The sequence below is a fragment of the Chiloscyllium plagiosum genome, chromosome 45, assembly GCF_004010195.1.
Source record: "Chiloscyllium plagiosum isolate BGI_BamShark_2017 chromosome 45, ASM401019v2, whole genome shotgun sequence".
Lineage (NCBI taxonomy): Eukaryota > Metazoa > Chordata > Chondrichthyes > Orectolobiformes > Hemiscylliidae > Chiloscyllium > Chiloscyllium plagiosum.
In genome coordinates this window covers 2,987,793-3,004,948 of record NC_057754.1, presented here as the reverse complement: position 1 = coordinate 3,004,948, position 17,156 = coordinate 2,987,793, and the positions used below count along the sequence as shown (strand labels likewise).

The window sequence follows — 17,156 nt, the reverse complement described above, 5'->3', positions numbered from 1 at the left end:
GGATAGTGAAGAAGGCGTTTGGTATGCTTTCCTTTATTGGTCAGAGTATTGAGTACTGGAGTTGGGAGGTCATGTTGCAGCTGTTCAGGACATTGGTTCGGCCACTGTTGGAATATTGCGTGCAGTTCTGGTCTCCTTCCTATTGGAAGGATGTTGTGAAACTTGAAAGGGTTCAGAAAAGATTTACAAGGATGTAGCCAGGGTTGGAGGATCTGAGCTACAGGGAGAGGCTGAACAGATGGGTCTGTTTTCCCTGGAGCATCGGAGGCTGAGGGGTGACCTTATAGAGGTTTACAAAATTATGAGGGGCATGGATAGGATAAATTGACAAAGTCTTTTCCCTGGGGTCGGGCAGTCCAGAACTAAAGGGCATGGGTTTAGGGTGAGAGGGGAAAGATATAAAAGAGACCTAAGGGGCAACCTTTTCATGCAGAGGGGAGTACGTGTATGGAATGAGCTGCCAGAGGATGTGGTGGAGGCTGGTACAATTGCAACATTTAAGAGATACTTGGATGGGCACCTGGCCCATATCCCCTCCAAATCCGTTGGGATATCTGGTTGGCATGGACGGGTTGGACCGAAGGGTCTGTTTCCATGCTGTACATCTCTATGACTTTAATTCACCTGACCTGCACATCTTTGGACTGTGGGAGGAAACCCACGCCGATCACTGGGAGAATGTGCAAACTCCACACAGACAGTTGCCTGAGACTGGAATCGAACCAGGGTCCCTGGTTCTTTGAGGCAGCATTGCTAACCACTGAGCCACCGTGTCGCCATTCTCAACTCTGTTCGTTGCCCTGCTCCCCCACAACCCTTCAAAATTTTAAATGATTATTTATATGGGCACCTGGCCCATATCCCCTCCAAATCCTTTCTATTCATATACCCATCCAAATGCCTTTTAAATGTTGTAATGATACAGCCTCCACCATTTCCTCTGGCAGCTCATTCCATACACATACCAACACTAAGCAGAGGATGTGGTGGAGGCTGGCACAATTGCAACATTTAAGAGATATTTGGATGGGTATATGAGTAGGAAGGGTTTGGAGGGATATGGGCCGGGTGCTGGCAGGTGGGACTAGATTGGGTTGGGATATCTGGTCGGCATGGATGGGTTGGACTGAAGGGTCTGTTTCCATGCTGTACATCTCTAAAGTGTCATTTTTCTATAATGCAGGGTTGCACATGTATGCAAGCATCGCATTATAGAAGAATTGACTGTACTAAGAGGGAGGTAATACTAGATTTCTTGAAAAACAGAAATAGATAAATCCCCTGGCCTAGTGGATCTATTGCCCCTTCCCCCACCCCTACCAATTACCATCTGCTTTCAACTCTTCATGTTTCCAGCAAGTGGATGGAGTGAAGTGGCCAAATTATTCTTTTTGAAAGGGCCCAAATTGACTGAACAGGCCATGATAAATGAATCCAAAAACCAAAAATATCCTTTATCAGAAAAACTGTTGGTACTGAGGTTTTCAGATAAAGTAATCCCAAACTGTAATGAAATTGTTCATGAATTCTCCTGGAAGTTGAACTATCCTGTTAAATTTTGCCTCTTCAGGAGTTTTATTTGTTCTTCAGTTAAAGTACAGTAAGCTTTTATATAACATGTTAAAAAATGTCTATCTTCTTATGATTTATAATGTCAACCAAATGATCTATTTATAAAAGAGTATTATTCTGCTTCTATTTTAGTTTGAGAATTCTTCATGGAACTCTTTCTAAATGCCTGTCCCAGAACAGTTAGAGCACAGGGATTAAAAAAAGGCATCAAGCATCTATCTCCTCAAAATCCATTTATTGAGCACATGGCCTATACTCAATGGCATGTAGAGATTTACTGAACTTTTGATCCAGTACAGAAGTGGGCCCTTCAGCCCATTATATACAATACTTACAGTGTGGATGTGGAGGTGCCGGTGTTGTATTCGGGTGGATACAGTTAAAAATCACAGCACCAGATTACAGTACAACAGGTTTATTTAGCAGTATGCACTTACGGAGCGCTGCTCCTTTGTCAGGTAGCTAGTGGGACAAGGATCATAGAGTCATAGAGATGTACAGCATGGAAACAGACCCTTCGGTCCAACCCGTTCACGCCGACCAGATATCCCAACCCAATCTAGTCCCACCTGCCAGCACCCGGCCCATATCCCTCCAAACCCTTCCTATTCATTTACCCATCCAAATGCCTCTTAAATGTTGCAATTGTACCAGCCTCCACCACATCCTCTGGCAGCTCATTCCATACACTGTGTGAAAAAGTTGCCCCTTAGGTCTCTTTTATCTTTCCCCTCTCACCCTAAACCTATTCCCTCTAGTTCTGGACTGCCCGACCCCAGGGAAAAGACTTTGCCTATTTATCCAATCCATGCCCCTCATAATTTTGTAAACCTCTATAAGGTCACCCCTCAGCCTCCGACGCTATGATCATAGGACATAGATTTATAGTAGAAGATTAAAGGGTCATACAACTGATGTGATGTATTGAACAAACCTAGATTGCTGTTAAGTCTTTAATCACATAGAATGGGGTTGCAGATTTTGATTCATTAATATGTAAATCTCAGAACTTCTTTCAAGTCACATTCCTGAGATAACTTAGTATTTTATAAAAATAAGGTGACATCTCAGCTCAGACTATACATTAAAAGATGTGAAGTTAGCGTCAGTCTGTATCCTAACCTTGAGTCAGACTGGTTCTATTTCCAAAGTAGGAATCGGTAAAATGCGACATAGACTGACTGCCTACAGATTGTGTGCTTTTTGAATAAAATAGAATATCTGCAAATGCAAATTCACTCCATAAACTTTTATGCGCGTGTGAGAATGTGTGTGCGCACATGGGTGACAGAGTATATGTCTGTGCAAGAATGTGTGTCTGTCCGAGAGAGAACGTGTGTATGAGTGTGGGTCTGTGTCAATGTGATAGTGTGTGTGTGTATGTGTGCTTGTGTGTGAGTGAAGTGTAAAGTGTAGTGGGATCACCTGTAATGTGACACCAACCCAAGATCGATTGAGGCCGTCCTCATTGGTACCGAAAGTGGCTATCAGCCTCTGCTCGGCGACTCTGCCTTGTTGTGTATTCCAAAGTCCAGCTTAGAGGACGGTCACCTGAAGATCTGAAGCCGAATGACCTTGAATCGCTGAAGTGTTCCCCGACGAGGAGGGAACATCCCTGTCTGGCAATAGTTGCATGGTGTTCATTCATCTGTTATCGTAATGCCTGCCTGGTCTCACCAAAAAACCATGCCTCTGGGCATCCTTGACTGTAGTGAATGAGATAGACAATGTTGGCTGAGTCACATGAGTACATGTTGCACATGTGGTGTGTGGTGTCCCCACGTGTAATGGTAGTATCCATTTCGATACTCTGACGCCTCTTGCAGTTGTTGCCACGACAGGATTGTATGGTCTTGTGGTTGATGTTATTCTGAAGGCTAGGCAGTTTACTGCAAGCAATGGTCTGTTTAAGGTTTGATGTTGTGGTGAGAAATGGAGGTGCTCATCCTCAGTGATAACGTGTTGCAGGCTGCAAAGAACATAACGTAGTTTCTCTGCTCCCGGGATGTAATGGACAAAGAAGGGAACACTATTGGTCGTTTCTTGTGTCTGTCTCCTGAGAATGTCATTACAGTTTCTCGCTGTGGCACTTCAGAACTGGCGATCGATGAGTTGAGCATCGTATCCTGTTTTTATGAGGGCGTCCTTCAGCACTTTCATTGTCCGTCGTGTTCTCCTGAATAAATCCTGCGTATGCGCAGGGCTTATCCATAGCTGTTTCATTATGTTTAGGGTGGAAGGTAGAGACGTGTAGCATTATGAGGTTATCCATGGGCTTGTGGTAGAGTGAGGTACTGAGGTGTCCATCCTTGATGGAGATGTATGTATCGAAGAATGAGATTGATTTTAAAGAGTAGTCCATGCTAAGGGATCATGGAATAAAACTTATTGATATCATTATGTAGTTGTTTCAGTGACTCCTCACCATGGGTCCAGAGGAAGAAAATGTCAGTGTATCTGGTGTATTGTGTTGGTTGCAGATCCTGTGCAGCAAAGAAGTCTTGTTTGAACTTTCGCATGAGAATGTTGGTATGTTAGGATGCAAGGTTAGTCCCCATGGCTGTTCTGTGTCTGGATGAAGAACTGGTTGTCAAAGGTGAAGACGTGGTCGAAGATGAAGCGGATGAGTTATAGAATGGTGCCTGGAGATGGACAGTTATTGATATTGAATGTTAAGGCTGTTGCAGTGATGCTGTCATCGAGGGGATGCTTGTGTAGAGTGATGAAACGTCCATTGTGACAAGGAATGTTCCTGGTTTGACTGGTCCATGGGTGCTGAGTTTCTGTGAGAAATCTGTAGTGTTGTGACAGAAGCTGGAGGGTCTCCTGTACACTGGGTTTCAGGATTCCGTTGGCATAGCCAGAGAGGTTCTCACACAGGACCCCATTGCCAGATACATTGGGATGTTCAGGTGTGTTGGCTTTGTGTATCTTTGAAAGGCAGTAGAAGTCTCTTATGCGAGAATTACATGGGATGAGAGTGCTTAGGGTAGTCTGAAGGACTGAATCAAAAGTCTTGATCAATCGATTTAGTTCACGGATGTATTCTTTGGTCAGATAGGCCGGTTGTTGGCTGTAGTGTTCCTGGTTGTTCAGTTGTCGGTACACTTTCTTACAGTAGTCTGTTCTATTCTGAATGTTGATGGCTCCTCCTTTGCTGGTTTGATGACAATGTTGCAATTAGTCTTGAGAGCATGGATGGTGTTGGTTTGTGATTGGGTGACATTTTGCTCTACTTTAGGAGTGTAGCAGATGAAACTGGCACTTACACATTTATTGACACTTTGAGCATACATGTCAAGCCCAGGGCAGCGATCCTCCAGAGGGGTCCAAATCGACTCCTCCTTTGGTTGATTCACTATGGATCTCTCTGACGACTGTTCTGGTTCGTTGGTTGTCTCATTGCATTAGCTGCTGACATCTTGGATTCCTGGAGTCTTGTTCATCTGATGAATTTCTCCATGTCTGCTGCAGGACCAATGGGGTCCATTTTGGTGGTGGGGCAGAAATTGAGCCCTTGGCTGAGAACTTCAGTCTCTTCCAGTTGAAGGGTGTGGTCTGCTAAGTTGACTATTGATTTCCCTGTGGTGGTACCTTTTTCAGCTGTGGTGACAGGAGGCTTGGCTACTGCTGTTGGGTGATGCCAGGTTCCTACAGTTTCTTATTCTTGGCATGCATATAGGTGAACATGCCCCAGTTGGGGAATGCTTCAATGGTTGAGGACATTCGGCCTTGGATCTTGAGGTGACCGTCCTCCAAAGCGGATTTCGGGATATACAACAGTGCAAAGTCACCGAGCAGAGGCTGATAGCCAAGTTTGGTACCCATGAGGACGGCCTCAAACCAGGATCTTGGGTTTGTATCACACCACAGGGGACCCCACTACACTATACACCTCTCTCTCTCACACACACACACAAAAAACAGCTACACATGATCACACAGATGACCCTCTCTCATACACATGCTCTCTCTCTCAGACACACCCTCTCACGCACACCTTCTTACAGGTATATACTCCTTTACACTTGCGCACACTATCAAGCATGCACACATACACACTCTCTCCCACATACACACTCTTACTCTGTCTCTCTCACACACATGCACACATACATACAAATCTGTGGGGTGAATTTGCATTTGCAGATTTGTATATGCAGATATATTCTATTTTGTTCAAAAAGCACACAATCTGTAGGCAGTCAGTCCAATTGATACTTTATCAGTTCCTACTTTGGAAATAGAACCAGTCTGACTCAAGGTTGGGATACACACACAAACTCTAACCTCACACCTTTAATGCATTGTCTCAGTTAAGATGTCACTTTGTTTTTATAAAACCCTAAATTATCTCGGGAATGTGACTTGAATGAAGTTCTATATTTACATATTAGTGAATTGGAATCTGTAACCCCATTCATTCTAAGTGATTAAAGACTTAACAGCAATCTAGGTTTGTTCAATACATTGCATCAGTTGTATGACACTTTGATCTTCTACTATAAATTCTGTGTCCTATGATCCTGTCCCACTAGCTACCTGACAAAGGAGCAGCTTGGTAAATGCATACTTCCAAATAAACCTGTTGGATTATAATCTGGTGCTGTGATTTTTAACTACAGTGTGGAAACATGTCATTCAACTCATTGAGTTCACATCAACCCTCCAAAGAACATCCCATCCAGACTCCACCCCTACCCCCATAACCCCACATTTCCCATAGCTAACTCACTTTGCACATCTCTGGACACTGGGCAATTTAGCACAGCCAATCCACTTAGCCTGCATATCTTTGCACCATGGGAAGAAACTGGAGCACCCAGAGGAAACCCATGCAGATACAAGGGGATTGTGTAAACTTCACACAGACAGTCACCAGAGGGTGGAATCGAACCCTGTCCCTGGCTCTGTGAGGCAACAGTGCTAACCACTGAGCCACCATGCCGTCCTAAACCAGTATGATGTCTATACCAGTAATTGAACATCTAGCTAATACTCAAATTCCATTTCCCGGCATTTGGCCCGCAGCCTTAGACCCTAAGACCCAGAGCAGTAGTAGGCTCTTCACCCCATTGATTCAGAGAGATCATTGCTGATCTGATAATCCTCAATTCCACTTTCCTGCTTTTTCCCCATTTCTCTTGATTCCCTTAACTGATTAAAAATGCTTTTATCTCAGCCCTTATCCAACATCCACAGCCCTCTAAAGGATTCCACAAATTCATTATCCTCTGAGATGAAATTCCTCCTCATTGCTGTCTTCACTGGATGACTCTCTATTGTGAGATTATGCCCAGTAGTCCTAGACTCTCCCACAAGGGGAAAACAGCCTCTCTGCATCCTACCTGAGAAGTCATCTAAGAATCTTTTGTATTTCAATAAGGTCGTTTGTCATTCTATTAAACTCTGAATATGAGCCCAATTTGCTCAACATTTTGTAGGATAATCCCTCTACTCAGGGTCAGACCCTAACTTTGCATGTTGTTTTAAGCAGTTGTAATGTGGGTATTCCAGGAGTGATGCACCTGGTCAAAGCACTTAGTTTTAAACAAAACAATTTATTTACAAGATTACGAAATGGAACACAATCAAAAGAGAACAGAATACAGAATAACTTAACCTGTATGAAAACCCAACAGATCATCCCAACTTAATGATGCTGTTCCAAATACTTGCTACAATCTCCATAAACACCCCTTGGCACAAAAGGTAAAATCAAACAGGGTCTAACAGGAGAGAAGTCAGAGAGGGTTAGCATTGATCTGCTTCCATGGGTTCAGCAGCTTTTACAACTGCCTGACAGCTTTCAGTGAATAGCGAGACTGCCAAAAACAAAATCAAACCAGAGAAAAGTTGAGTTGGCAGAACTGGCCACTCCCCTTCCATTGAAAGCCTTCTGCCTGATGCAGTATCTTAGCGATAATCAAACTGGCCCTAAACCTTTTCAAACTTAGACTTTTTGGAGTCTGTGTCTTTTATGACCTTTCTGGAAAAAAAAGCCAAGGACAACATAACCTTGTTAAAAAGGAGCATCATCATCATCATATCTAGTTTCTCCTCATACGCTGAATCTCACCAGACTTGGCAAAACCGTGGTGAATCACCTGACGAAATTAAGAAAACCAGTCTTTCCAAGTCAGCAGTGTGATAGAAAATCCTCCACTTACTTGGATTGAGGTGGTGTCAACAACACTGAAGTGGCTGGACAACCTCCAGGACATAGCAGCCCAGCTTTATCAATATAATAAATGCAAACTACTGTGACTGCTGGAGACCTGAAATGAAAACAGAAAGTGCTGGAGAAATGCAGCAGGTGTAGCAGTCTGTGTAAAGAGAGAAACAGAGTTAACATTTCAAATCCGATGTGACTTTTTTTTGAAATGCTTTCTCAGCACTGCATCCCACAACCTTCAACATCCCATCACCAACTTCTTAAGTACAATCCAAACTTGCGACTTTCACCACTTAGAAGACCAAAAACAGCAGGTGCATGAGAAACCACCTCCTGCAAGTTACTAGCCAATCCAAACCACCATCCTTAATTGGAACTAAATTGCTATTCCTTCATTGTGGATGGATAAAAGTCTGGAACTCCCTTTCAACTGCCACTGTTGGTGCACCTGGTGCATGTCCTAGAGATGTTCCCTGAAACACTACACGGGTTGGCGTCCTGTCTCCTGATGTAGAGGAGACCATATTGAAAAAAATAGATGGAGTAGATGAGGTGGGTGGATGTACAGGAAAATGTCTGCCGGATGTGAGGGAGAAGTTTTATACCTCCTGTGGCAGCAAGGGAAGGTTTGATGGGGGACATGGACCTAATGATGGAGTCGCGGAGGGAATGGTCTCTGCAAGCACAGATAGAGATGGGGAGGGAAATATATCGTTGGTGGTGAGGTCTGACTGTAGGTGGCAGAAATGGCAGAGGATAATACGCTGTATCTGGATATTAGTTGGGTAGAAGGTGAGGACCAGGGGGCTTCTATCTTATTGCAGATGGAGGGGTGAGGTTCGAGGGCAGAGGTGTGGAAGTGGAGGAGATGCGCTGGAGAGCAATGTTGATCATGTGGGAGGGGAAATTGCAGTCCCTAAAAAGGAGGACATATGGGATGTCCTGGAGTTGAATTGCTCCTCCTGGGAGCAAATATGGAGGAGGCAGAGAAATTTGGAGTAAGAGATCGCGTTTTTACAGGAGGAGGTGGGAGTCAGTGGGTTTGAAAAGATGTCCATGTTGAGGCGGTCGCCAGGGATGTAGACAGAGAGATCTAGGAAGGGGAGCTGTTGGAAATGGTCCATTAGAACTTGAGATCAGGGTGGAAGATCTTAGTGAAGTTGATGAACCATTTAACCTCCTCATGGAAGCATGAGGTGGCACCGATACAGTCATCGATGTAGTGCAGGAAAAGGTGGGGGATGGTGCTGGTGTCACTACAAAAAATGGACTGTTCCACATACCTTACGAAAAGGCAGGCATAGCTGGGGCAGATGTAAGTCCCTGGCTATCCCTCTGGTCTGATGTGAGTGGGAGGAGTCAAAGGAGAAGTTGTTCAGGGTGAGGACTAGCTCTGCCAATTGAGTGAGTGTGTCAATGGAGGGGAACTGGTTAGGTTGACAGGAGAGGAAAACTCGGAGGGCTCGTAGGCTGGACGTAGGGGATGGATGTGGACGTCAATTCATATGAGCCACAAGTGAAAATTCAGTCCTTTCTGTCCAACCTGCCATTCTTAGGTTTGTAAGTGAATAGTAAATTCGCTTACTGAATTGGTTGCTCTGCAAGACCATAAGCAGCGCAATAGGAGTGAGAACTAGCTTGATGGCTCTTTAACCCTTTATCTTTAGGAAATTTGGACAGGGTATTTCTTTCATCGACTTCATATAATGAAGATGACATTCGTTGCTTAACGTCCAACCAGTACCATTGTTGGACTTGTGACCAACAGGAAGTACACTTTTTGTCCAGAACAGACAATAGTCTACAAATCCAAGTTTTGAAATTCAATGAGCTCAGTGGGTCTCAGGATTTGGGATATGATTAACACAATGGCATATATTCTGGCACAAGTTTAGCCATGCCCCAGTTTTGAGTGCAAGGGCAGTGGTTCCAGGAATCTCAGGCGTCTGTATGCTGTAAGTCTGCTTGACCATGAAGGAATCATAACCAAATCCAGTGCTCTACTCGTCTCTCGCTGAGTAGCACTTAGCAACAACAGCACTGCTTAAATTATTTTTCTCTCATCTCAGCCTTCAGTTCTGTTGTAACTTTCCTATCATTCAAATCAAAGATTCAGTCTTTTGTTTCTTAATTTGCATAAAAACCAAGAGACAGAGACAAGACCAGTTTCCAATTCAGGGTAATGAACAATTTATTTGATTTTTACAAGGTACACACTTGTCTTACATTCCCATCGTCTACCATAAACTTTGCCATAAAAGTGTAGACAGAATTATGAAGAAGAAGTTCTATTAACAACACTGTAGAATGGAACAAAGAAATGGTAAGAAAATCTAGAAAAGTCACAATTTTCCTGTAATTTGTAACAAAAGGAAAGGGTTTGTTATGTTACAGGGAGTTTGGTGCAATCTGTGGATTCAGACAAAGCAGTATTTTAGTGCAGTGCTGTCATATTCTGCTTTATAATGCTATTAAATCAGACCGTGCAGGCTCCTTCACAGGCCTGCCGATACATACATGCTGTTAGCAAGCCTATCTCAGACCACCCTTTCCATTCTGAAATTTACACCTGACAGCAGTGCAGTTAGCAACCAAGTTGTATTGCCGGGACGTAAAGGGAATTGGGAGGAGGAGAGGGTGGGAAGGGAATGGGATATTTGAAGTGCAAATAAGTTGTGTTATTTAATTTAGTTTTCATAGTATTTAATACTTATGACTCAAACTGATCCAAACTGCATAGTTGAACGTTGAATAATTTCTCTAGGCCTTTTTATCTGTCGCTTTGGGAGATAGGACTTGGAATAAAAGATTACAGCAGCAGGAGCAGAAGATAAAGAGGCAGGATGGCATTAACACTCAGGTTCACAGTGGAAACATGCCTTAACTAGATCCACAGACCAACAGTTAGCACATTTTACAAAGAGAAAATTTTAAGCTGTCCTGAATACATTTTTCTGCAGCCCTGTAAGTCTACAAGGAAATAAAATTGGCCAAACATTATTGTGGTTGGACTCTGGCAATACAATACCAATCACTGGACGAATTGAGTCTGTTTTGGCTAATGCCAAAATACTTTTTTCATATAGATAGGATAGCTTCTATTGGTCTAAAGACAACTTAAACTCTTCCTCTCCAACTGTCTCCGCTCAAATCGTTAATCAATAAAACCTCTCACAGATTAGCTGCATTCCATTGAATAAAGTAAGCTAGAGAGAGCACCAGTGATTACATGTTTTAACACCTCAATTTTACCAGTATATGAAAATAACAAACCACTACATAGAAAATGTATCAAAATAGTTTATTTTTCTGCTAGTAGGCTATTGCTTTCAGCTTGTAGTAATAGAACTTCAGTTTGTTGTGTTAGCTGGTACAGAAGTGTTTGAAATATCTGCAGGTCAGATCGGGCTATGGTTCAATTCTCGCATTGTAAAAACAAAAACAATGACTCAACACTTTTAAATAATCCATTTGACTTTTGACCTGCCAATGAGATAGGGATGAAGTCCAGTGGACCTCTGTGCCTTGGCTTATCAGTTAAAAGTAATGCAGTTAATTTCTATTTACAAGGACTCAGGCTCTATTTACAAAATTATTCTTTGTTTTTGTTGATATTTAGTTCTACCTTAGGAAGACGGAATCCTGCTTTGGATCCACTTTCATTACTGGATGAGGAGGACAGGCGGGTCTTCTTAGAAACTAGAGAGATACCGCTGCCCTCTGCTGCTGCCTCACCTTCACCAAGGGTGACCTCATAGGAGCCCTTTGACTTTGCCCCAAAGCCTCCAAACGTCCCAAATTTCAGCTTTGATTTCTTTCCTTTTGCACCTGCAGTCCCTTCTCCAAAATCTAATCTGCCCTTGGGGGATGATGGTGAAAGGTCATGCTCATCACTCAGAGATGACGACCTATGACGTTCTGATTTTTTGCCTTTAAATAATGAGAAATCTAGTGTGCCAGACTTGCTCTTTGGGGAAGTGCTTATGTCCAAATTAGAAGCTTTACCAGATCCAGCAATTTCTGCTCCTTCCATCTCAACTTCACTGAATCCCAGGCTACCCTTTGAACCCTTAATATCAATCTTTGGCCCCGATACACTAAATTCACCCTCAGCTCCTTCAATACTACCTTTCCCTTTAGACTTAGAAAAATTAAATTTGGGCATTTTAATTTTCCCCTTTTTTACCTTAACCCCTGAACCATCCACATCATCTTCTCGCATGCTAATATTTGCCTGTGGTCCTTTAATTTCGACACTTGGACCTTGTACACCTGAAGAACTGACACCTGTTGCCATTTGATGTGATTCTACATTTGGCCCTTTTATTTGAAATTGAGAACGTTTGAATTTAGGTATTGTCATTTTATCCAATGGAACATCAAGATCAGCTATTGCTGCTTTAATATCTGCACTTATGTCCGTAGCTTTGACATCAAGCTCTGGACTTTTCAGGTCAATTTTGGAACTGGAAGCATTAACATCACCTTTGATTGTCGGGCCTTTTGCATCAAATTTCACATCGGCTGATGGCAGTTTTACTTCAGGGCTCTTTAATTTAGCACTTAAGTTCACATCTGGTACAGCAACATTTATATCTCCCTTCATATCTTGCTCAAACTTTGGTCCAGAAAATTCTACGTTAGCTTTTGGCACATTAATATCAACACTGGAACCTTTTCCTTTTAAACTAGCAATGTTAATATTTGATGTATCCATTTTCACATTTGGCCCCTTAATGTCCAATTCAGGGCATTTTATGTCAGTGTCCAAACTTCCTTCTAATTTAGGGCCCTTCACATTAACACCAAAATCAGAGGCAGAGATCCCTTTTACCTTCTGCTCTGCAAGGTTTATATCAGCTTTTGGAAGATTGATCTGAGGCATCTTTAGCTTTCCTTCTCCCCCTTTAATGTCAATATCAGCACCACAAACATCGATATTAGGACCTTTTACATCCACACCTGGTCCTCTAAAGTTTCCTTTGATATTTGGGCTGGAAATATTGACATCTCCTTTTATCTGTGGATGCTTTGAATCTAAGTCCATTTTAGGTGCTGAGATATCAACTGATGGTATTGCAATTTTGGGCCCTTTGAATTTACCATCAGCATTTATGTTCACATCAGATGTTTCAAGATTGACATCTACACCTGGTGTCTTAAGATCACCTCCTATCTTCAGTGCATTTGTGTCAAGATTCATATCAGGACCTTGCAATTTAGTACCAGAAATGTTAATTGCAGGCATGCTCAGCTTTCCTTCTGTACTCTCAAAATGACCATCTGGTGACTTAAGACTTGATCCTTTCAAGTGTAGATCTGGATCAGAGATGTTGGGTTGAAGCTCAACACTGGGTGCATCAATGTTAACCTCAGGTCCTTTAATTCCAGTGTCTAATTTTGGTATACTAACATTCATGTCCACACCTGAACCTTTGAATTTGGGGCCTGAAATATTAAGCTTTGGTTTCTTAATTTTCATTTTTAATTTACTTTCTGGTTTTTCAATATCAACATTTGGAGCTTCAACATCAAAATCTATTTCGGGTCTCTTTATGTCAATCGTTGGTCCTTTTACATCTCCTGATACTTCACCTTTCAGATTTGCGTCCTTTAAATTAATATCCAAATTTGGATCAGACATTTTGGGTGATTTGATGTTTAGTGAAGGCAATTTTAATTTTGTGCCCTTAGCTTTGAAACCATGTCCTTCCAAGGCAACATCAGTATTGACATCAACTCCCGGTGCTCTGATGTCAACATGTGGACCTTTCATGTCCAAAGATGAAACATCAATACTAGGTGCTTGTAAGTCTCCTTCAATCTTTGAACTAGGTAGTTCACCTTTAGCTTTTGATGATGCCAGATCAAATTCAACATCTGGAAATGTCAATTTGCCCATTTTTCCAAATCGTTGTTTCTTTACTTTTGGATGCTTGATGTTCAGTTGTCCATCGGATGATCCAAGTGTTACACTTAGATTTGGCGACTTAATACCTGCTTCTGGCTTGGATAAATCAAGTTCACTCGTTGGAGTGGTTACCTTTACATCTCCTGCAGGTTTCTTTGATTTGATATTGAATTTGGGCATCTTAAACTTGCCTTTTTTCCCTTTGGTACTTATGTTCAGGTCTGGCGAATCAACATTCAAATCTATGTCAGAACCAGAAATGTCCAGAGATGGAGCATTTATGTCACCTTGTGGTCCTTTAATTCCAAATCCAAACTTTGGCTTCTTCATTTTTGGCAGTTTCAGATGTGCACTTTGACCATCTGTATCCATCTCAGGTGCACTAACATCAACACCTAAACTTGGAGACTTAATATCAGCTGTACCTTCCAGTTTGGGGCCTTTCAAGTCAAAATGCATGTCTGGGGAGGTTATATTGGGAGCTGAAATACCCATGGAGGGCAGTGAAACCTTGCCCTCATTTCCTTTCACATCAGGACCCTCAATTTTCATCTCAGGTGCCTTAATATTTACTTTGGGACCTTGGATATCAAAACCTGAACCTTTAATGTCACCCTCCATGTTAATGTCAGCAGCAGCACCATGACCACCTGACAGTTCAGGACCCTTAAACCCAAAATCAAAATTAGGAGCTTTAATTTTGGGTAAAGAGATGTTAATGCCTGGCATTTGAAATCCAGGACCTTTAATTTTACCATCAACATCCATATCTACGTCAGGAACTTCAACCCCACCTTTTATCTTTGGTCCTGATATAGTAACATCTGTCTCAGGAACATTGGCTTTAATGTCCACTTCAGGTCCTTTCAGTTTGGGTCCACCCATCTTAAATGTGGGCATATTAATTTTTGGCATTTGGAACTGTCCGTGTGCACCGTCCAAGTCAATGTCTGGAGTCTCTACATCAATCTTTGGACCTTTAATTTCTCCCTCTATACTGGGTGAAGAGATGTCACTTGTCTGATCACCCCTTAATTTTGGGCCTTTGAAACTCAAATCAATGTTGGGAGCTGTTATATGCGGCAAATGTATTGAAGGCATTGAAAATTTTGCCCCAGTTTCTTTAACATTCGGCCCGTCGATATCTAATTTGGTGCCTTTGATGTCACCCTCCATATTAATAGCAGGGACATCCAAATCCCCGGAGACTTTTGGGCCTTTAAGTTCCAAGTCTAAATGAGGCTTTGGGACCTTTGGAGCAGAGATGCTGATTCCAGGTTTTTTAATCTTCGGGCCTTTGATGTCACCAGCCAAATTAACATCAGGGACATCCACATCGCCTGACAGTTTTGGACCTTTCAATTCCAGGTCAAAATCTGGCTTTGGGACCTTCGGACCAGAAATTTTGAAACCTGGTAATTTGAATTTAGGGCCTTTGGTTTGACCAGAACCACCGTCAATGCCCAGATCTACATCTGGCATTTTTAAATCACCTTCCATTGTTGGTCCTGTGAGATCCACATCTGCCTCAGGAAGATGAGCATCAATATTCATATCAGGCCCTTCTCCTTTCCCTCCACTAAACCCGAATTTTGGCATTCTGATTTTGGGCATGTGGAATTTCGCACTTGGACCTTTAATATTAGCCTCAGGAACATCTATATCCACCCTGGGACCTTTGATATCACCCTTTATATTGGAAGAGGGGAGGTCAATGTCGTGTTCACCTTTCACGTCTGGGCCTTTGAGACTCAAATCAAAGTCAGGAACCTTGATCTTGGGCAATGACATGGAAGGCATTGAAATATTGAAACCACTTCCTTTGGCCTCGGGTCCCTCAATATCAACTTTAGGACCTTTAATATTGACATCTGGGCCTTTGAGATCACCCTCGAGATTAACATCTGGGACATCGACATCTGCTCCGGCCTTTGGGCCCCTGAATTTCAAATTCCAATCTGGCTTTGCAAACTTGGGTCCTGATATATTGAAATCTGGCATTTTAAGTTTTGGGCCTTTGATTTTACCAGAGCCTCCACCAACATCTAGATCTACGTCAGGCACATCAATATCACCTTCTATCTTTGGACCAGTTAGACTGACATCTGCAGCTGGAAGATTTGCATCAATATTGACATCGGGGCCCTCTACTTTACCACTACCGAATCCAAACTTGGGCATTTTGAATTTGGGCATGTGGAATGATCCACTGGGACCCTTAATATCAGCCTCAGGAACATCTATATCCACCTTGGGTCCTTTGATGTCACCCTTTATATCAGCAGAGGGGAGGTCAATATCGTATTCACCTTTCACCTCTGGGCCTTTGAGACTCAAATCAAAGTCAGGAACCTTGACCTTGGGCAATGACATAGAAGGCATTGAAATATTGAAACCACTTCCCTTGGCATCAGGTCCCTCAATATCAACTTTAGGCCCTTTAATGTTGACATCTGGGCCTTTGAGATCACCCTCTAGATTAACATCTGGGACATCGACATCTGCTGTGGCCTTTGGGCCCTTGAATTTCAAATTCCAATCTGGCTTTTCAAACTTGGGTCCTGATATATTGAAATCTGGCATTTTAAGTTTTGGGCCTTTGATTTTACCAGAGCCTCCACCAACATCTAGATCTACGTCAGGTACATCAATATCACCTTCTATCTTTGGACCAGTTAGACTGACATCTGCAGCTGGAAGATTTGCATCAATATTGACATCGGGGCCCTCTACTTTACCACCACCGAATCCAAACTTGGGCATTTTGAATTTGGGCATGTGGAATGATCCACTGGGACCCTTGATATCAGCCTCAGGAACATCTATATCCACCTTGGGCCCTTTGATGTCACCCTTTATATCAGCAGAGGGGAGGTTAATATCATGTTCACCTTTCACCTCTGGGCCTTTGACACTCAAATCAAAGTCAGGAACCTTGATCTTGGGCAATGACATGGAAGGCATTGAAATATTGAAACCACTTCCTTTGGCCTCGGGTCCTTCAATATCAACTTTAGGACCTTTAATGTTGACATCTGGGCCTTTGGGATCACCCTCTAGATTAACATCTGGGACATCGACATCTGCTGTGGCCTTTGGGCCCTTGAATTTCAAATTCCAATCTGGCTTTTCAAATTTGGGTCCTGATATATTGAAATCTGGCATTTTAAGTTTTGGGCCTTTGATTTTACCAGAGCCTCCACCAACATCTAGATCTACGTCAGGTACATCAATATCACCTTCTATCTTTGGACCACTTAGACTGACATCTCCAGCTGGAAGATTTGCATCAATATTGACATCGGGGCCTTCTACTTTACCACTACCGAATCCAAACTTGGGCATTTTGAATTTGGGCATGTGGAATGATCCACTGGGTCCCTTAATATCAGCCTCAGGAACATCTATATCCACCTTGGGTCCTTTGATGTCACCCTTTATATCGGTAGAGGGGAGGTCAATATTGTGTTCACCTTTCACCTCTGGGCCTTTGAGACT

The 17,156-nt window shown here is 42.6% G+C and overlaps 1 protein-coding gene across 1 annotated transcript in view; it reads right to left on the bottom strand.

Moving 5' to 3' along the window:
- Positions 1-9,920: 9,920 nt before the first annotated feature.
- The window catches only part of LOC122543981 (neuroblast differentiation-associated protein AHNAK-like), a 15,915-nt gene continuing 8,679 nt past the window's right edge, over positions 9,921-17,156 (bottom strand). Inside the window, exon 2 of the mRNA XM_043682990.1 lies at positions 9,921-17,154. Coding sequence (XP_043538925.1) covers positions 11,340-17,154 — 5,815 coding nt within the window. The 3' untranslated portion in view covers positions 9,921-11,339. The remainder of the gene's footprint in view (positions 17,155-17,156) is intronic.